The sequence below is a fragment of the Anolis sagrei genome, chromosome 1, assembly GCF_037176765.1.
Source record: "Anolis sagrei isolate rAnoSag1 chromosome 1, rAnoSag1.mat, whole genome shotgun sequence".
Taxonomy (NCBI): Eukaryota; Metazoa; Chordata; class Lepidosauria; order Squamata; family Dactyloidae; genus Anolis; species Anolis sagrei.
Window position 1 is genome coordinate 265,828,562 of NC_090021.1, and position 21,106 is coordinate 265,849,667.

Genomic DNA, 21,106 nt, shown 5'->3' on the forward strand with positions numbered 1-21,106 from the left:
CATAAGCATCATTTTCTTCATACTGTATTCATTCCAGCCTCCCTTCCTCTCTTGCTCTATCTCCCTTTCTCTCTTTTCATGAAGCCAAACATAAAAACCACAGAAAATCAACTAACTCAAAATTCCTTAAACTGGACAACAGCATAGCGGACAGTAATCTCCCAAAGTGGACAAGAGCATGAGGCACAGAGACTGCTCCATTGAAGTCCTAAAATCTTGTACTCTTGCACTCTTTATTTATTTATTTATTTGATGCACTTATTAACCGCCATTCTCAGCCCTTACGGGCGACTCATGGCGGTGTACAGTACACATAAAAAGACAGTTACAAAGGCCAGTATCAACAACATATAACTATACGACAAATACAAACTACATAAAAATCCGCTTCGTCTCTTAGTAGAATCATAGCCAGTCTCATCTTCCTTATACCATTCCAGTTCTCATTACCGTAATGTTGTTGCTTAGCACTTAATTAAATGCCCTCTCGAACAGCCAGGTCTTAAGGCTTTTTCGAAAGGACATGAGGGAGGGCGCCTGTCTGATGTGTGCCAGGAGAGTGTTCCACAGCCGGGGGGCCACCACCGAGAAGGCCCTCTCCCTCGTCCCCGCCAGCCGTGCCTGTGATGCAGGCGGGATCGAGAGAAGGGCCTCCCCAGACGATCTCAAGGTCCTCGTGGGCTCGTAGGCCAAGATGCGGTCAGAAAGGTATTTTGGGCCGGAACCGTTTAGGGCTTTGTAGGCCAAGACCAGCACCTTGAATTGGGTCCGGTAGCAAATCGGCAGCCAGTGGAGCTGGGACAACAAGGGCGTTGTGTGCTCCCTGCTACCCGCTCCAGTTAGTAACATGGCTGCCGCACGCTGGACCAGCTGAAGCTTCCGGGCCGTCTTCAAGGGCAGCCCCACGTAGAGAGCGTTGCAGTAATCCAGGCGGGATGTGACAAGAGCGTGTACCACCGTGGCCAAGTCAGACTTCCCGAGATACGGGCGCAGCTGGCGCACGAGCCTAAGCTGTGCAAATGCTCCCCTGGTCACCGCTGAAACCTGGGGGTCCAGGCTCAACGATGAGTCCAGGGTCACACCCAAGCTGCGAACCTGCGCCTTCAAGGGGAGTGCGACCCCGTCCAGCACAGGCTGTAACCCTATATCCCGTTCGGCCTTGCGACTGACCAGGAGTACCTCTGTCTTGTCTGGATTTAGTTTCAGTTTGTTCGCCCTCATCCAGACCGTTACAGCGGCCAGGCACCGGTTCAGGACCTCGACAGCCTCCTTAGTAGCAGGTGGGAAGGAGTGACAGAGTTGGACATCATCTGCGTACAGATGACACCGCACCCCGAAACTCCGGATGATCTCACCCAGCGGCTTCATGTAGATGTTAAACAGCATGGGGGACAGTATGGAACCCTGTGGCACCCCACAAGTCAAAGGATGTGGTGCGGAACAGGAGTCCCCCAATGACACCTTCTGGGTGCGACCCTCCAGAAATGACCGGAGCCACCGCAAAGCAATGCCTCCAAGACCCATTTCCGCAAGGCGCCCCAGAAGGATACCGTGGTCGACGGTATCGAAGGCCGCTGAGAGGTCCAGGAGCACCAACAGGGACACACTCCCCCTGTCTAGCTCCCGGCGCAGATCATCCACTAAGGCGACCAAGACCGTCTCGGTACCATGCCCCGGTCTGAAACCAGACTGTGCCGGATCCAGATAATCCGTGTCTCTCAAGAATACCTGGAGTTGTGAGGCCACCACGCTTTCCATGACTTTGCCCAAAAAGGGGAGATTGGAAACAGGCCGAAAGTTGTCCAATTTAGTGGGGTCCAGTGATGGCTTCTTCAACAGCGGCTTTATAATAGCCTGTTTTAGGCTCGCTGGAATCTTGCCTTCCCGAAGGGAGGCATTCACCACCACTGTTACCCACTCGGCCAATCCCCCTCTGGCCTCTCTCAGAAGCCAGGATGGGCAAGGGTCTAGGATGGACGTGGTGGGCCTCATTCCTCCAAGTATCTTGTCCACATCCTCGGGTTTCACAAACTGAAAAGAATCCAACAAAATAGGACAAGCAGGTGCTCTCGTTACATCCACAGAGTCTGCATCTAACGCGGCGTCCAGCCCAGAACGGATCAAGGCGACTTTGTCTGCGAAGAACCGAGCAAATGCTTCACAGCGCGCGACCGAATTGTCAGGGCTCCCACCTGCAGAGGCGGGAGTTAAAAGACCTCTGACAATCCGAAACAGCTCCGCCGGACGGTTCTTTGTAGACGCAATAGTGGCCGCAAAGAAAGTTTTCTTTGCGGTCTTTATTGCCGCGGCATATGCCCTAAGAAAGGACACAAACCGTGCTCGGTTTGACTCGCTCGGTTCCGAACGCCACACGCTCTCTAGTTCCCTCTTCCTTCGCTTCATAGCTGCCAGCTCCTCAGTAAACCAAGGGGCTGGTTTAGCTCGGCTACTTGAGAGGGGACGTTCCGGAGCAATCATGTCAATAGCCCTGGTCATCTCCCCATTCCAGAGAGCCACCAAGGCTTCGACATGGTTACCTACCGAGGTGGCGGGAAAATCCCCAAGAGCCGTCAGGAAGCCATTCGGATCCATCAGTCTCCTGGGGCGGACCATCTTAATGGGTCCTCCACCTTTGCAGAGGTTAGGGGGCGCAGTGAGCCTAAATCTGATCAGGAAGTGGTCGGTCCATGGCAACGGAGAGATGGACAACTCCTCCACACCACCACCCTGTTCCCATCCCTGGCAGAAAACCAAATCCAATGTGTGTCCAGCACAGTGGGTGGGGCCAGATATTTGTTGGGACAGCCCCATGGTTGCCATGGCAGACATGAAGTCCTGAGCCGCGCCTGTGAGGGTCGTCTCGGCATGGACGTTGAAGTCTCCCAGCACAAGAAGCCGTTGAGACTTCAATGCCAGGCTCGAGACCACCCCCGCTAGCTCAGGTAGGGAGACTGTAGTGCAGCGAGGTGGACGGTACACTACTAGAATCCCTATACTGTCCCGGTCACCCACCCTCAGGTAGACGCTTTCGAAATTTGCGGTCTGCGGGATGGGGCACCTGGTCAGATGGATGGAATCCCTATAGACCACTGCGACCCCGCCTCCCCGCCCTCCGGACCTAGGTTGGTGCTGCACGGAGAAACCCGGAGGACAAAGCTGGGTCAGATTTACTCCTCCAGCTTCATCCAACCAGGTCTCCGTGATGCACGCCAGATCTGCCCGTTCGTCCAGGATTAAGTCCTGGATCCAGGTCGTTTTTCCGTTGACAGATCTGGCGTTCAACAGCACCACCTTCAGACCGGAGGGTCCGCTCACCTGGTTACACCAATTTACCTTAGGAGACCGATTTGGAATTTTGATTATAGATAAATGGTCCGAATTTGGCCGAATTTGAGGTCTCCTTTTCCCGCATCTCCTCCTTCCCACCACGACCTCTATGGGGGCCCCTCGGCTAGTGGAACACCTCCCCTCCTCCATGCCGCTATTCCTGGCTAGGGTCTTAATCACATTTTCACCAGCTGTTTGGGATGTTGGCCAATTTTGCTGGCTTTCTTCATCCCCCCTCCTCCCCTCATTGTTTCCCACAGGCTCCAGCCCACTACCTCCCCTGCCCCTTCCACCAGATAATAGTAGCAGAGACAGTAAGCATAGGAGGGTGGAGGACCACATGGATGGAAATGAACACTTCGGTAGATGAGGATACCGGAGGCAAGCGTTAGCCGCGAAATAGGATGGTCCTTGAATACTAGAGTCTTAAAGTGCAAAGTGCAAAGTAAATTCCGCGGCTACCGAGTAATTCTTAAGGTGCAAGGTTTTTAAGGTGCAACAAGATATTAAAATGCAACAGCCTCAACAGAGAAAATATTTGGCCCTCTATACTACTGAAGTGCGGCAGGAGGAGTTGGGAGGGGTAAAGTGCAACAGTTGGTAAAGTGCAAACAGTTGGCTACGGAACAGGCGCCACTAAGCGCTATATTATGGTCTTATTAACACATTAGCAGCAGAGGTAGGACGGACTATACCGTGCAGTGTTCGCAAAATGTACACAGTGGTCAGGAGACTGGCAGTTAGTAAAGTGCTATGATTCAGATGTAAATAGCTGACGTTTGATGTAAGTTAGCGGATGGGCCTCCGGAGGTGGTCCCGGGCAGACGTATTGGCCCCCCTCCCCCAATACGTTGGACCCAGGAGCAGGGGCAGGTCTTTGGGAATCAATGGCATGCAAACTAAGGGTTGCCACAAGCTCCAAGATCTGATATTGAGTTAGTTGACATCTCTTTCCGGCAACGGGGCGGTAATAAATAGATGGCGACTCAGTGATGGCGGCTGATGACAATCCTGTAGCAGCAGTTGTGTCAAAAATTCCAGCCGGTCAGAAGATGGACTAGTAGCCCTGTCGATGCTCTTTGATGACAGATCGCAGCTGGAATGGAAGATGTTCAGGCTCTGCCGGTTCTCTCAGGCAGCCGGTTCTCTCAGGCAGTCGGTTCTCTCAGGCAGCAAAGACTCCAACTAGGCCGCTTCTAGGGCCTCCGACAGATGTAAAAATGCAGGAGTGGTGTTGCTTAGAGGCGCAGAGGTGACGTCATCCAGAGGTGTCGTCGTCCAGGATGTGCTGCGGAGCCCAGCTGGTCACTTCCGGGACCTCCGCCGAGGGTGGAAGCGCGGAGGTAGCGCCCCTTAGAGGCGCGGAGGAGAAGTCGCCCCCCAGCGGGAGTGGGAAAGGAGTGGAAGAGCCGGGCGCAGAGGCAGCCCCAGCCGAGCTCGGAAGGATCGCGACTGAGGCCGCGCGGATGAATCCCACGTGGCCACCACAGCGCCGCCAGGGATTAGCTCCAGCAGGGGGGCGGGGAGCAGAAGGCCCAGATGACAGAGCTGGCCAGATGGTAGAGAGTCCAGCTCCAGCCACCCACGGCGCGGCGGCTCGCCCAGCGAAGGCCCAGCCGAGAGGGCGTCTGCGACGCTATGGCCCAGCGGCCCACCCAGTAAGGCCCAGGTGGCAAAGGCCCAATTGGAGCAGCGTTCACGGCAGCAGTAGGCCCCAGCAGTAGGCCCCAACTCGCTCCCCACACTCCGCAGAGGGGAGAAACGAGGCCCGATGGAGAGGGCAGCAAGGCTGAAACCGCCAGGGCCCGGCTCAGGTGATCCCCGCGATCCACACCCAGTTGGAAGGGGCCTGGGCTTCTCCTACTCACAAGTAGCCCAAGGAACAGCCAAGCTGGATGGAAGGATTCAGGACCCCTGTGGCAGCAGAAGCAACAGTCTGAGGCTAGGCCAAGGCAGGTGCAACACAGCTTTATAGTCACTCCCTCCTTGGAGGATTGCTGAGTCACACCCAGGGTGAAAGGGCCTGGGCTTCTCCTACTCACAAGTAGCCCAAGGAACAGCCAAGCTGGATGGAAGGATTCAGGACCCCTGTGGCAGCAGAAGCAGCAGTCTGAGCAGTCTTTTATGTTGTAAGCTGCTTTGGAGTCCCAATCGTCAGGATCCTAGTGACTCCAATGGGCGCGCGCCCGGGAGATTCCATGGCGCGAGGGCAACGCGTGAGGACGCGTTGCAGCACAGCTGGGAGCCCCAAGAGTTGGCACTCTTTCTGGTGCTAGCGCTCTCTCTGACACTAGTTCTTAACTTAAAATGCTGCTTATATGTCAAGGTGAAACCCAGGGCAAACAACAGCTCTTAACTCTAAACACTCTTAAGTTGGGATGCTCCTAATTCGAGGTTCCACTGTACCTTAGAATCATAGAATAGAATCATAGAATGATAGAGTTGGAAGAGACCTCGTGGGCCATCCAGTTCAACCCCCTGCCAAGAAGCAGGAAAATTGCATTCAAAGCACCCCCAATAGATGGCCATCCAGCCTCTGTTAAAAAGCCTCCAAAGGAGGAGCCTCCACCACACTCTGTGGCAGAGAGTTCCACTGCTGAACAGCTCTCACAGTCAGGAAGTTCTTCCTAATGTTTAGATGGAATCTTCTTGCTTATAGTTTGAAGCCATTCTTCCATGTCCTAGGCAGCAAAAAACAAGCTTGCTCCCTCCTCCCTATGACTTATTGTAATTTTCCTATTACTGTACCTCCTTCTCTGCCTCTCAGATCTCGCACATGCACACTGCACCACTTCACTGCAGTCTTCAGGAGCGAGATCTGAGAGGCAGAGGAGGAGGTACGGTAATAGGATACAAGGGCGGGCCAGACAGTAACTTTATCTCTTTTTTTCCATACCCTGGGTGCCCTTTGAGCTCCCCCCACAGTATGCAGCAACCACAGATTCTCCAATCTGGATTGGAAGTTTCAGCACCCACCCTATAAGACGACTCCCGGCATATAAGACTACTCCCTTGTATAAGACGACTCCTGCGTATAAGACGACCCCTGACTTTTGAGAAGATTTTCTTGGGTTAAAAAGTAGTCTTATTCGCCAGAATATACAGCATTTTTTCTTTCTGCCCAGGGTATTTCTGTTTACTAAATGTGATAAAGGCCTTTCTTTGTATCGCACAATCCTATATGAAGGGTCTTAAAACACGTTTCCTTATTTGATCACGCCAATGGATATTTTATTTCACTTATTTCAAGCCATTTCTTCCGCTAAACTAAACAATGAAAAATATCGGATCCAAAGATACATTAACACAAGATTCACCCAAGCATCCCACTTTTTCCATCCCTCCAGCCATTGCTTGTGCCTCTCAGAAGGCTTCTCTTGTTGTATGATGGGGCCCTCATGAACAACTGGGCAAGAGGAGCCATCGTTGTCGAGGAGTGTGCTTCCAAAAGCTAACTTACGTTAATGTATCTTGAGTTCCACTTTTTTTTCTTTTTGAGATTGTCAAATTTTTAAACCCAAACTTACAGACAGGTTTCATTTTCTTTCTTTTTCTAGCTATCATATAAACATAAACATAGATGGAGCAGTGAAGGCCATTTGGGGGATCTTCAGTACAATAACAGGCCGGCTGCCTCAGTACCGAGTTGATGGAGGAAGTGCCAGGGAAAATCTGGCTCTACAGAATGTCCAGGTACATTTGTTGTTTCATCTTTATATTTCCTTGTTTTACTCTTAATTTTCCAAGGGAGACAAATTTCCCTTTGTTTGAGGGAGATGCAGATTTACTATTTATATCAGGCACGGGTAAACTTCAGCCCTCCAGGTGTTTTGGACTATAATTCCCAAAATTCCTAACAGCATACTGATTGTAAGGAATTATTGGAGTTGAAGTCCAGTTTTCCATGCCTGATCTATATCCTAGGAAGTTGTTGGCTTTCAAGAACACGGTAGAGCTGGATTATGGCAGAGACAGTTGCTAACTTGCAGAGCCAATGTCAGATAATTCATTTAGTCCATGCACACTTTACCAACATCTGCTTTCTACCTTCCTCAGAACAGAGAGGCACAGTAAGACCCCCGTATCTGCAAGGGATACGTTCCCACCAGGCCACAGATTACCTAAACTACGGATATGACTGAATGGCATTAAATTACTTGACCTCTGATCTCAGCATGCCATAGAGTTGGATTTTAGGACTTGAGAGATTCCTGGAGAGGTGTCTTCTAGAAATTTGGCTAGTGGCAAGGAATTGTGGGAGTTTTAGTCCAGAGTATCTCCAGGATTGAAAGTTGCCTGTCTCAGCTTTACACAGTACTTCATTCTACTGTCACTGATACATAGATTAACCATGACCAGCCCTTCAATAGTTCTTACTTTATTAAAGGCTGGTTTCTAAATTTGATTTCTAGGCCAGAATACGAATGGTGCTCGCCTACTTGTTTGCACAGCTGTCCTTATGGACTCGTGGGATGCCTGGTGGACTGTTAGTCCTTGGATCAGCTAATGTGGATGAAAGGTGTGTGCTAGTTAAAATTGTTACGTATTAAGAATGAAACTCTCGACTGACGTACGCAGATTCCTGAAGTGCAGGCTGAAGAAAAAATAAAGAAGAATCTCTGAACATCAAAAGTGCATTGGGAGGAGAACTCAATCAGCTGGTGTTTGTAGGTATTCAATTGCTTCAGCAGTTGCCTAGGATATAATCACATTGGGATATAATTCATTTATATCAATATGCATATTATTTTAGGACTGGATGCATACTGTATTGAGACAGGATGCATACTCTCCTCATCACACCTGATTATTACAATTCTTATGATTTCAAAATACTGCACTTTGACTCATCACACCACAAAAGACTGGCTCCTCCCAATCCATTCAACCCCCCCCCTCCCACCCCCACATCATTCTATGACCTTTTAAAAAGTAGTGTATTGTTGCTGATGGGATGCATACAGATTTTCCTATCACACACAGAAACAGTGCTTGGTTCTGTTTAAAGCTTTACAAAGCCTTCAGGATTTCGATTTCACATGTCAATATGTTGGTTTTGGTATATATACCGTATTTTCTGACATACAAGGTGACTGGGAGTATAAGACGACAACCCCCCCCCCCCCAAAAAAAAAAACCATTTTCAAGACAAAATACAGAGTTAGGGATATACCCGTCATTTGAGATGACTCCCCATTCCATGGAGACCGGCTGGGGGTGATGACCCACTGAGCTGTCCCCGGGACCCCCGCCGCTCTACTGTAGGAGTCAGGGAACTACGGCTCCCAGAATACCTCAGTGAGCAAATCCCGGGCACGCCACCACCCGGGCTGCTGGGAGTCTTCTTTCGGAGGTGCAAGGAAGCGCCTTCGGACAACGACCCCCAGCAGCCCCGGGCTGTGGCATGCCTGGGATGTGCTTGCTGAGGCATTCTGGGAGCAGTAGGAGTCAAGAAACTATGGCTCCCAGAATGCCTCAGCGAGCACATCCCATGCACGCCACTGCTGGGGCTGCTGGGAGTTGTCTGAAGGTGCTTCCTTGGGCCTAGACAAGTCCGGTGGCCTTCGAAGGAGGTGAATGTCAGGGGCAGAGGAGGGCCATGAAAGTAGAGCTGGGAGAGCAACAGGGCCACGGGCCATGGGGACAGCCCAGTGGGCTATCACCCCCAGCCGGTCTCCATGGCAATATGGACTGCCACTTCTCCCCATGCCCTCCCTCCCTCCACCCCCCTCCTCCTCCCCCCTCCTATAGAAATATAGTAAATAAATAAATTTGAATATATGTAACTATATGTTGATCTCCACCTTGTAGATTTGATGCCCTTATGAAATCCTGTTAACTTTAACTCTCCTTACCCCAAAACAATGCTAAGGTTTTTTTTTTTTTAATGTTCTGCCCTTTAGCCTTTGGGGATATTACACGAAGTATGACTGTTCCAGTGCTGATATCAATCCCATTGGGGGAATTAGCAAGGCTGACTTGAAAACTTTCATCCAGTATTGCACTGAGAGTTTCCACTTGATGTCCCTCAAAGGGTAAGACGTAACTTGATGAAGCTTTGATTCTAAATGCATTCTGCTGGGAAATGGGTTAGCGTCTTGACACGGTTTCTCTCCTGTGATAGTTATAATGTTGCTGAATGTTACAGAATGCTAATCTTAATTGGTACTTGTCACCCTGAGTTCTCTCCAGGGTGACAAGGGTGGGGTACAAGTATGAGAAATAACTTAATTGCAGTCCAGTTCCAAAGGCCGATACTGGTTAAAGCATGCTTTCATCTACTGTGGTTTCCTTAACTAACTGTAAACTACCCCTTGGTACATAAACAATGCCTAATTAAATATCAAAATAATAAACATCTTCCAGAGAAATACACATTTGCATTGGCATGAAAATCAAACTGTGGTGCAGGTAAAAGAACAGAAACTGCAAGTAAATAAGAGTATAGCCTTCTCAGACATTGTGCTTGTCAAAGTTAATACAAGTCAATTTTATATGAATAGGATAGAGTTGCATTTAATGTTTTTGTGGCATTCAGTGGCCAGAATGCTGGTGGTGTATAATATCCCTGGTGTAAGCAATTGCATTAGGAAGCTAAAGGCCATGAGTGCAGAAGGGATGAAGGAAATCAAGCACTGGAGAAATCAACTGTGCAGATGAAACAGATTTAGTCTGCTTACCTCCACTACTGCCATACAGTCCTAGTAAAAGTGCAGCCACTACCTTTGTGTACCAGCAAGGAATACTCTCTGAAATATAGCCTCCAGCACAAGGTATTCATTGGCAGTTCTCATCCAAATCCTGTCAAGGCTAACCCTTCTTAACCTCCAGTATCAGACAGGGTCAGGTTCCTTTAGGATATTTAGGCCTATCAAAATAAATAAAAAGTAAGCTTCAAATAAATAGCCTTTTCTGAATTTACTATTTTGAAAAGGTACAGCAAAAGAAATACTGTATGCAGGAGCCCTTCACAATATTTCTACAGTATGGCTACTTAGATTTTGATTACAAACAAATAAAATATAGTCAAAGGCTTTCATGGCCAGAATCACCTGCGTTGTTGTAGGTTTTTTTGGACTGTATGGCCATGTTCTAGAAGCATTCTCTCCTGACGTTTCACCTGCATCTGTGGCAAGCATCCTCAGAGGTTGTGAAGGGCCTGAAGCTGTTAGAAACCTCACAACCTCTGAGGATGCTTGTCACAGATGCAGGTGAAACGTCAGGAGAGAATGCTTCTAGAACATGGCCATACAGCCCAAAAAACCTACAACAACCTAGATAAAATAGAAATAAATCTTTGTACAGGATGAATTCATTCTTACATGTTTTTTTAAAATCACTGCAGTGTTATCAAGATAGTACATAAGTAATTTTACAATATGTATCACTCATATTCTTCCATTAAGAAGAATAATATTCTTCTTTTAGTCATTGTTTTTGGGGGAGATGGAATATATTGAATCAGGGTGGCAGTAAGTGGGAAGCACTTCTTCCTTAAAGCAAATCAAGAAACTTATCTTACTGCTTGGATTTCTTTTATCTGTACAGCATTCTATCTGCACCACCAACAGCAGAGTTGGAGCCAATGAAGAAAGGGCACATCGTTCAAACCGATGAGGTAAAGAGCAGTCATTACAAAGCTCCTCTGTAGCCCTAATTTGTAGCTAATGCATGTTTATATGGTATTTTAACCTTGCACCAAGCGTAGTCTAGATTTTTGGAAAGGCTTGACCTTCTAGAGACCATAACCTTTTGGAAAACCAGGAATCTCCATAGCCTTTTGGAAGTGTGACCCTTTTGGACATTAATTGACATTCACACAATTTGGAATAATCATAACCTTTTGTGAAGTATGATCTTCCTGAGAAGAGTTAAATACTCATTTGAGTGAATCTTATCCTTAGTGGTAAATATCCACTATTATTCATGCAAGGCAAATTAGGCTTCTCAGTTGTTAGACTAATATACCCAGTTATCTCTCTGAACTGTTAGGAACAAAGATATGCCAATGCACAAAATAAATAGCAGATCTTCAGAAGTGTTCTTTCAGCCCCTCCTCCCCAAATTTACTCTCCCATAAAATATGTCACTTTTAAATCATACTCTCAAGAGACCAAAAATAACTAGTCTTCATTAAAAATAAAGTTGATTCACTTACAAACTTCATGTATTGAGCATATGAGCATACAGGTACATTTCTTATTGGTTGATAGTTTAAACAATCTGTTCTCTAAAGCATTCTGTTTTAGTCTCTTTTTTGTTGCTTACAGACTAGCACCCTCTTCAGTCTAATACATTACTGAATGTTGACTAAATAAAGACTGACTTTACACTGCAGCATACTGTACTGACTAACTTCATAAACTGTATTGCTTCTGATGCAAACTCTTAACACACTACTGTACTGAAGTAAACACTGGCTTTTAAAATGGAGTCTCAGTCTGAATAATCCCAGATCTGGTCACATGGTCTGCAGTTCCTCCCACAACCCCAAACAACATAGAGTTAAGGGGAAACTGCATATCAATATACACATATGATATAGTAAGCAATCACAATTATATACATAACTAGTATAGGAGGCTTGTAGAAGGTTGCTATTTCCAACAGAGATTTCTTTTGTCAAGAAAAGCTTCCTTTTTTTTTGACATAGTAAATTGCTTGTACAAGTTCATGCCTTTCCCAATTTTTTCCTGATGGAAACCTGTAAAGTGGGTCGCTAACTTGTTGCCCTGTTTTGGCTGGAACTGATGAGAGTTGCTATCCACCATTTTGTAAGGAAATACTCAGTGGACGTATACTGGCATATGAAGTCTCTCCATAACATGATGTCATTGTTGCCCAGAAAATACTTCTGTTGTGACCTGTAGCCAGGGCTATCAAACTTTGGTGCTCCAGATGTTTTGGGCTTCAGCTCCAAGAAATATCAGTCAGCTTGCCCAGTATTCGGGGATTTGGGAGATGAAATCCAGAAGCATATGGATCAAAAAAAATATGAGAATAGTGTTCTGGGCACTTCAGAATCCAGTTTCCAGGACATTCACCAACACAGACATCACCTATCTCTCCTTAACGGTATACATAGTGGTTCTCACAATAGAAACCATGATGGCTTCCTTTTCCTCTCCACAAACCTTTGGAATGTGTTTTGAATGCAATTATTTATATATGGATTTATTTATTTGACATATTTATGAGTTGTCCATCTGCCCACAGTGGCAAACATCCAGTACACACATAAAATGGCATCCAAAGCCATTAAAAACTTGATGCAACAGTGTGATTTAATGTTCCAGATTCAATCCTTGGTATCTTGGACCTATTCATAGCTCACACTTAGAATGTTATGATTACACTTTGCTATGGTGAAAAATCCATGGAATCCTAGACTTTTTTGTTTTGAAGATGTGTTAGAGCTCTGTAGCTCAACATCCTAAATGCCCTTCCATCCACTACAAATCCCAGAATGCCATAGGATGGCATCATGGCTGTTAAAATGGAATTACAGCATTATTATTATTATTATTATTATTATTATTATTATTATTATTATTTAGAGCAGGTGCTATTGCACTAAATGGACCTTTAAGAGTGTGCATTATGAATCCATGCTCTAATTCAGTTTTGATTTGATCTGCCCTGTGTGTGTGTCTGTCTGTCTCTATTCCTTTCTCTCTGTGTGTTTTTATGTTTAATTTCAGGCAGATATGGGGATGACATATGCTGAACTCTCTGTCTATGGCAAACTAAGAAAGATAGCAAAGGCTGGACCTTACACCATGTTTTGTAAACTCATCACAGTATGGAAAGAGATTTGTTCTCCGAGAGAGGTAACAGAAAAACAACAAACAATATTCAACCTGAGGTCCTAGACTGTGACTTAGGATAGAGTGTGAAACAAAGGAATTTTACACTCAGGAAAGGGATAATGTGAAAATGGCCTCACAACAGGAAAGGATATATCACAGTTTCCCCCTCTGGGTATAACATATATAAAGAAGGAAGGAGATAATATTTAGAGGAGAGCATTCAAATATATTAGCCTTAGATTGGGAAGCTGGCATTGTGTTGAAAGCAAATTCTTCTATCATGTATGAAACTGCTGTATTTAGACTAAATTCTGCCTTGATACAGTGGCTTCATTTGGACATCACGGCAAAGCATTATTAAGGAAACATCAAGTTGATTTGATAGAGGTTATTTCCACAATTATGAAAAAAATGTATTCTGTATTGTTGTGACTGTATTCAGGATGATACTTTGTTATATTTTGCTCTTTGCACAATATAATATTGCTTTAATCTGAGGGGTTTTTTTTGGAGGGGGGGGGTGTCAGTTACAAACCTGTGAGACTGAACATAGCTGGAGTCAGATAGATTTCAACTGCACATATTCCACCTCTATTTAAGAACTCCTTTTTCATCTAGAATTTTCATTAAGGTCTGAATAAATCCAGGCTTCCTGGCCCTAAAATACTTTTTGTACACTAGGTGGCATCAAAGGTTAAGCATTTCTTCCGAATGTATTCTGTCAATCGACATAAAATGACAACTCTCACACCATCCTACCATGCTGCAAACTACAGTCCTGATGACAATCGGTTTGATCTGAGACCTTTTCTGTATAATTCCACCTGGTCCTGGCAGTTCAGATGTATAGATGAACAGGTATGTATGATCTCGTTCTTCTGTGTTTAGTGGCCTAGTTATCACTGTAATACGGGAATATATTCACTTGCACGTCTTCCACATTTGAGGGTTTAACTTTAGCAGATTTGAATTTTCATGGATAATATGATCTGAGAAGCAAGGTTACAAGACATGTAGCTCTCGCTGGGAATTTTTGCGGAGGAAGTTTGTATCACTGCCGTGTAGCGGGAAGCCAGTGGAAGTGAATGAGCAGTGCCAGTTGTCAATAGCTCATCAACTGGCGTTGTTGTGAAGGTTAGAGATGAGCATCCTCATTGTGTTTCCCGCCAAGTGCGAAGTTCGCGCTGCAGTATGCTTCCTAAATGCTAAGGACATGGACGCTGCTGCGATCCACCATGAAATCATCTCAGTTTATGGAGAGAACATAATGTCAAGACATCATGTGACAATATGGGTACGGAATATATTGTGAGACCAATAAAAAAACTTCACAGAGCCATCCAAAACAAGCGTCATGGGATGCTGACAGCTGGAGTCTGTCTCCTTCACGACAATGCCTGTCCGCACAGCGCTCATACAACACAAGAGTTGTTGACTTCATTTGGTTCAGATGTTTTAAGCCACCCCTCTCACAGCCCCCTTGTAGCACAGGTTCGGATATTTTAAGCCACCTCTCTCACAGTGGCTATCATCTCTTCACTAAATTAAAGCAACACCTTGGTGGAAAACACTTTTCCAATGATGACAAGGTGAAAATCGAAGTGAAGAACTGGCTGAAAAAGTCAGAGGGAAACTTCTATGACACAGGCATCAAAAACTCATCTCATGGATGAGAAAATGTATTGAACTGAATGGTGATCATGTGGCAAAATAATGTAATACCTATGCTACAATCCGTGTAAGTTTTATTAAAGTATATTCATCCTTTATATTTAAAAAAAAAACCTTGTAACCTTACTTTCCGGATCACCCTCATATCTACATTGAAGAATTAATGCAGTCTGACACTACTTTACTTGCTGTAGCTCGCTGCTATGGAATGATGGGAGCTGAAGCTTTACAAAATATTTAGCCCTCTCTGCTTAAGAGTGTTGCTGCCTCACCAAATTACAAATCCCAGGATTCTAAAACATCAAGCCATGGTGGTTAAAATAATGCCAAGCTGCATTAATTCTAAATTTTAGATGAACCCTAGTCAGGGTCCCTTACTGGCTAGGGCAGCATTGTGTCTTCTAAGTAACAGTGGACAGAACCAGTGACTACAGAAGCCTCTCTTCTTTCCTGAACACACTGCAGTGAACCCTGTGTTATGCTATCTCTTTATCTAATCCTTCTGCAGTACATTTTCTTCAGTTTCAAAATGTGAGTGTACCTTAGCCAAATCATCATTTTGATTTTTTAAAAAACTTTTTGGGTCTCAGGGAGGTTTGACCTTATTTCTTCCACAAAAGGCAGGTTCACTAGGTCATAGCTAAAGTCCTGCTTTGCATCAGCATTTAGCCTTGAGGCTTGGGGTGTTTTAAATCTGGATCTAGTTCTCCTCTAAGTCCAGGACTAAAGGCATGGAAAAGATCAAGCAGCCATAATCATTATGACTTGCTTGTGGTCTTCAGTCATAGTCGTAACATTATTTTAATGTATTTTCTTTTGCTGGACAGAGGAATGTTAACACCTCCGTTTTTTCCCTGCCAAAGATTTTACACCTTGGTTGCCTTTAATATGATGTTTATGCATGCAATAAAAGACTAATTCCCACCTCCCTGAAATGCCAGACATGGTGTAATAGTATCTGACTTCCTGGAAACTCAAATGCCATGTGGCCCCTACCCTTCTTCTTCTTCTTTTTTTTAAAAAAGCCTTGTATTGTTTTTCCATCATTTTTTCCACAACTTAGACCTGACCCAGTCTCCATGAAGTCAAGAGTAAAAATTCTTACTAGCTTCAATGTGAGCTCGTTTTGATATTATTGAGGGGCCATATTTTTAAAAATCTTTCTGTGCCTGTAATAATTTATGGGCATGATTAATCGGGGCTTAAGTATCTAATTACCCAGCATATTGGTGCAGTCATTAGCCTTTGCCAGATGCCTACACAGCATTGGCACTGCTTTCAGTCTTGTGTAAAGGTTGGCTTGCCTGAAGTATTATGCACACAGCTTCATGTCTTAGCTGCAGCAGTGTGAATGACAAGAGAGATGACAGTCATTGCAGTGCATAAAAGCCTTGCTGGATCAGATCCAAGGCTGTTTTGGTGTCCCACATTCTGTTCACAGACTGGACAGCCAGTTGCTGTGGCAGTGGCTTTCAACTTTTGGACTTCCTGAAGTTTTGGATTTTGTTTCCCAGACTCCAGTGTATCTCCAAATGTAGATATTTACACTCTACTAACTAGATGTTACGTGGCAACTATTGATTTAATTCAATTTATATAGATAATTGGGTTACTTCCACTGAAATACCAAACCATAGTATCCAGTGCTAACATGTTTCCTGTCATATACTATTATGTGTCCATCTGCCATTGTATTTTAATCTGTTGTTCACTGCCTTGATCCATAGAGAGAGGTGGATAGGATATAACAATAATAATCAAAGTTTATTTTCTTCTAGTTTAGCAGAAAACCATAGTGTGCTGTTGCATGTAAATTAAACAAATTGCAGCTTTTGCTTCAGTTTTCCAGAACTGTGTAACCCTCTTAGTCTACCTTTTTCTGGTGTAATGAAAAACTGCTTTGTGGTTCCATTTGAATCTCCCAGGGAAAGACAGAAGGATGAGGTTGCCCAAGCACACAGTGTGTATTTACTATCAAACCATATTTGGCATTACATCCAGACCATCTTTGTAATTTATTCTGACATGTTAATGTTATATTGGAAATTATCTTTTGTTTTCTGTTAGGTCATCATGGCTGTAGTATGGCATCATAAGAACAGCCAAACTTTGTGAGTTCTTTCCACACTTTTTCTTAGGAGTTGATTGCATTAGATATGGAAAAACAAGTCACAAAATATCAAACAGTTCCTCCCCCACTTCCAGACAAAGTGTCTTTGAGAATGTGCCATTTTCAAGACAGACATGATGGATGGCTTGGCTATGAACACTGTTTTCAGTGTTTCTCACTTTTCAAGCTGCTTTTGATTAGAAAAAAATTGCCATAGGGCACAGGAGAATTGATAAAAGCATACTGTGTGTAAATGTACAATTAGGCTGTTATGGGATTTGTTCTGACTTTTCATCTTACTTAAAGAGTAAATAGTTGCTTAAACTTATTTTTATAGGTTTCTAAACTAGAGACAAAAGACCACAAGCTTGAAGATGTTGTTTGACTTCCTCCCCCTTGCTTCTGTGGATGTATGGGGAAGCATCCAGCAGCCTAGATATTTTGAAGATCGGAATAATTCTGGAGATTGTTTAAACCAATGTCTTAAATACACTTATATTTATATTTATCCATAAAACAAAAGGACAGAAAAGTAATTTGAATGATAAGTAAAATGCTAGTTCAAAATGGCATTGAATAAGTATGGTGTCACTTCAAAACTAATTCCTCTTTCTGTAATAATCCAATGTTCTTGTGAGAATACTAAGGAAACAGTAATCCTATGAACTGTAAAACTACTCAGACTCTTCCATAATGATTTAATTAGATTTCATACCTTACATATGTCAGTTTAGTGAACAACCTAGCCAGCTCTTCAAAAACTTTTGAGGATTTTGCATTTTTAAAGAATTAGTTGGGCATTGAACATCTTCCTCTTTATAGGTAAATACATACTTGGAAATAAATACTGCTGTGGCCAGTGGAGCATACTCTCAGCTAAATGGTAACAGGATTAAAACCCAAAGTCTACACTGAATTTGCAAATTCCAGCTAGAACAGATTAATTAAATCACTGCAATTTGCACAAATACTGACTCTCCAAATTTCTATTGATTCAATGGATCTGCTTCAGTTGGGACTAACAATTGGATTTAGGCTTGTGTTAATAGATTTATTGCACTACTCCACCTGGTGACTGACAACTACTAGTTCACAGGCAGCAACTCTGTCTGAAGTTTTGGACTAGAACCAGTCAGTCAGTGGAAATGGTTAGGAAGCAGGGTTTGACTAAACATTTGATAGAACTTCCTAAAAGTCATAATTGTTCTAAGTCTGGCCTTTGAAAGCATGGACTCATTCATTGAAGGTATTTAAATAGAAGCTGGACCGCCAGCTCAAATATAGAACATACAAAGTTGTTTTATATGGAGTAAGAATATTGGTCCTTCTATTTCAGTATTGTTGATGCTGGCAGGTAGCAGCTTTCCAACTTCACCTAGAGGCACCAGGAATCGATCCTTGGTTTTCATATAATTTAAGATGTGTGTTATGCCAATGAGATCTGGCTCCTCAATTTCTGTATTCAGATCTACCACTGTAGGTCCTATATGAGCAGGGGATTGGACCAGTTGACCTCTAATGTACTTCGGATTTTATAATTCAATTAAACCAACATGTTGAAAGTTAAACAATTCACAAATTTTGCATTAAATACAGTGCTACTGAAATGCGCCTTTATTTAATTTTTATCCCATTCTTCTAATACTGGGACTGTAAACATTTCACAGTAAGATTTTCAAGAATTAAAACTGATTATGTACTCTCTGTTTATATGCATATGTAATTTTAAACACAGATGTTAAAACAAAAAAAATTTCAAAACTATAATAAAATACATAAGTAAAATAAAGTGTAATAGTCCCAGTTGAAATTCCTTCCTTAGCAGCCAGTTGTCAAAAGCATTTCTTAATTAAAGGTATAGATATTTTGGAGAGGCATCAGTACTATTTGGCAGAGAAGACCATAATTCCATAGCACTGAGACATAGGAGTTAAAGTAATGTCAAATTGCTTTTATTCTACAGTAGATGCACCCAATAAAGATTGATTTTTAGGAACAAGTCCCAATCCTTGGATGTTCCGGACAACTATATTTTTGTATGTTTAGAAAAACTATAAATAAAACCCAAGGAAGTCCTCCTAGCACAGCCATAACATTGGTTCTCATGAAAAAAAAAATCTCATTTTTTTAGACTATGCTTCTTTAAAGTAGTTGCTTGGTTGAATATTTTTATAGAGGGTCCAAAGGCCACACCTACCCCATTTATAGTTGCACATACCTGTCCTCTAGATTATAATAATAATAATAATCATCATCATCATCATCACAATCATCTTTATTTGTACCCTGCCACCATCTCCCCCAAGGGGACTCGGGGCAGCTTACATGAGGCCAGGCCCAAACAACAAATTATAGCAAAATAAAACGAAAAAACACATGCAACAAACAACAACATCATAATTACATAAAACATATGAATACATTAACAATATGAGATCACAATAAACACAGTCACAGTGATAATGGGCGGGCCACATGTGCAGAATAAAATGATTAAAAAACTGATTAAAAAACTCGGGTGGCAGATAAAAGGAGGAGCAGGTTATTTGTGGAGGGGAGCTCATTTAAACGGGGATTGTGGAACCAAGCTTGTGGAACCAAGCTCAGTTTCGCCAAACTGGAAGTGACATTTAGAATTGCTCTTTGGAGCCTTTCAAAGTCTCTTCGTGTGGGGGTGGGGGTGGGGGTGGGGGTAGGGGTGGGGGGCAACACAGGAGAACAGAACAATTTCCTGATTTAAATGCTGATGGGTAGGGGTTCAGAAGCAACACAATTTCCATACCTTAACTAAAAGATATAATTTGAGTTTGTCAGTTTTGAAATGTAAATGCGTGTTCAGTGGCAGAAACTCTAACCCAAGACATAAATGGATATTTGGACCTGCAGTCAACTAATGTGAATCTTATTTAAGCACCCTTTTGGCATTACCCTGACTCCTAGAAGTGACTTAGATATGGATGGATTTAGCAGGGATTGAAAGACAAACACTCCCAACAATCAAGGATCTGAGGAATGAGAATTTCTGGGGTTTTAGCCCATTTGGGAGAAAATATGAAAACTAAAACTGTAAGTATCTGGACTTCATTTAGCAGAGTAGCAGGAAAAGCATGCCTCAATCTCTGATAGCTTCTCTAAATTGAAGCTGATTCAAAAACAAACAAGGCAGGAAATTTCAGTTTGCAAAATTAGAAAAGTTTAGTAATGGCTTGACGTTTATTTACATATCCACAGAGAATCTACATTCTAACTAGCTCATGAAAAGAATAAATAAAATATAGTAGCTTCATTCTTAACTCATCATTTCTTGATGGAGAATACAAGCATGGCTGAAGAGAGAAAAAAGAAGACCTGAAAATTGAAGAGAGAAAATAACATCACATCATAAAGACTGTTTACTTGGAGACATAAAAGGGGCAAGGGTAGAAATAATAAATGGGAGCTTTAAGTGAGAGGAAAAAATCAAGATGAATTTCATGTGTGTTGGGTGGGAATGCTGCAACTTCCCAGCAAAATCAAATTCCCAGAAACCATTAGCCAGTTATGCTGAGATACCAGCATCTACTCATTAGGTCTTCAATAGAGGCAACGTGTGATGAAAAATCACAAAGATGATGACCTTTGTTAGATTCCAGGCCCACCACTTTTAGATAAGATGAGCCCAGAAGATCTTGGTATTGATAGTTCTAGTATGGGTGGTTCAGTGGGATTTAGTGAAGACAGTTCTAGGTCCCCCACATGACAAAATGCTCAACTTAAGAAGGTTATTTAGTGAGTGAAATCAATGCACTACCATTGGAGTAATCCCATTGGACTTTAGACATCCCCACGATGAACTTTGAGTGCATGGGAAGCAACTAAGAAGAATCCCAGAATTTAAAGTAGGTTTCTCCTGCAACAGCATGATGATTTCATGATGAGTCCTGCTCATAAGTATTCCAGATTTGGGCCCCTGGAAAATGCAGTAACAAGGCAGAGCTGATGCAACACTATACTCTTTCTTTGCTATCCAACATTGTTAATTCCATGGACATTTAAGACAAAAAGATGAATCACGCAGCAGGAATGTTAGGAATGCGAAAGTGATTCCCCTGATGTTGTGAGTCTTGAAAAAGTTGGAGCCTAAGGGCGAGTCAAGGCTTCCAGAGGTGTAAAATGTCTTTTTTGTAGATATGGTGTTATTCTTTTTGAG

The 21,106-nt window shown here is 43.5% G+C and overlaps 1 protein-coding gene across 4 annotated transcripts in view; it reads left to right on the forward strand.

The window, feature by feature from the left end:
• The window catches only part of NADSYN1 (NAD synthetase 1), a 35,705-nt gene extending 18,219 nt beyond the window's left edge, over positions 1–17,486 (forward strand). For 2 of the 4 annotated variants that reach the window (XM_060765512.2, XM_060765540.2), the window contains exons 15-21: positions 6,885–7,020; positions 7,740–7,846; positions 9,231–9,362; positions 10,876–10,945; positions 13,029–13,157; positions 13,818–13,994; positions 17,255–17,486. In XM_060765512.2, the coding sequence (XP_060621495.2) occupies positions 6,885–7,020; positions 7,740–7,846; positions 9,231–9,362; positions 10,876–10,945; positions 13,029–13,157; positions 13,818–13,994; positions 17,255–17,302 (799 nt within the window). In that variant the 3' untranslated portion in view covers positions 17,303–17,486. Of the gene's footprint in view, positions 1–6,884; positions 7,021–7,739; positions 7,847–9,230; positions 9,363–10,875; positions 10,946–13,028; positions 13,158–13,817; positions 13,995–16,874; positions 17,070–17,254 lie in introns of those variants that run through there. The other 2 variants (XM_060765520.2, XM_060765530.2) reach the window with 2 other exon arrangements.
• The last annotated feature ends 3,620 nt before the right edge of the window (positions 17,487–21,106 follow it).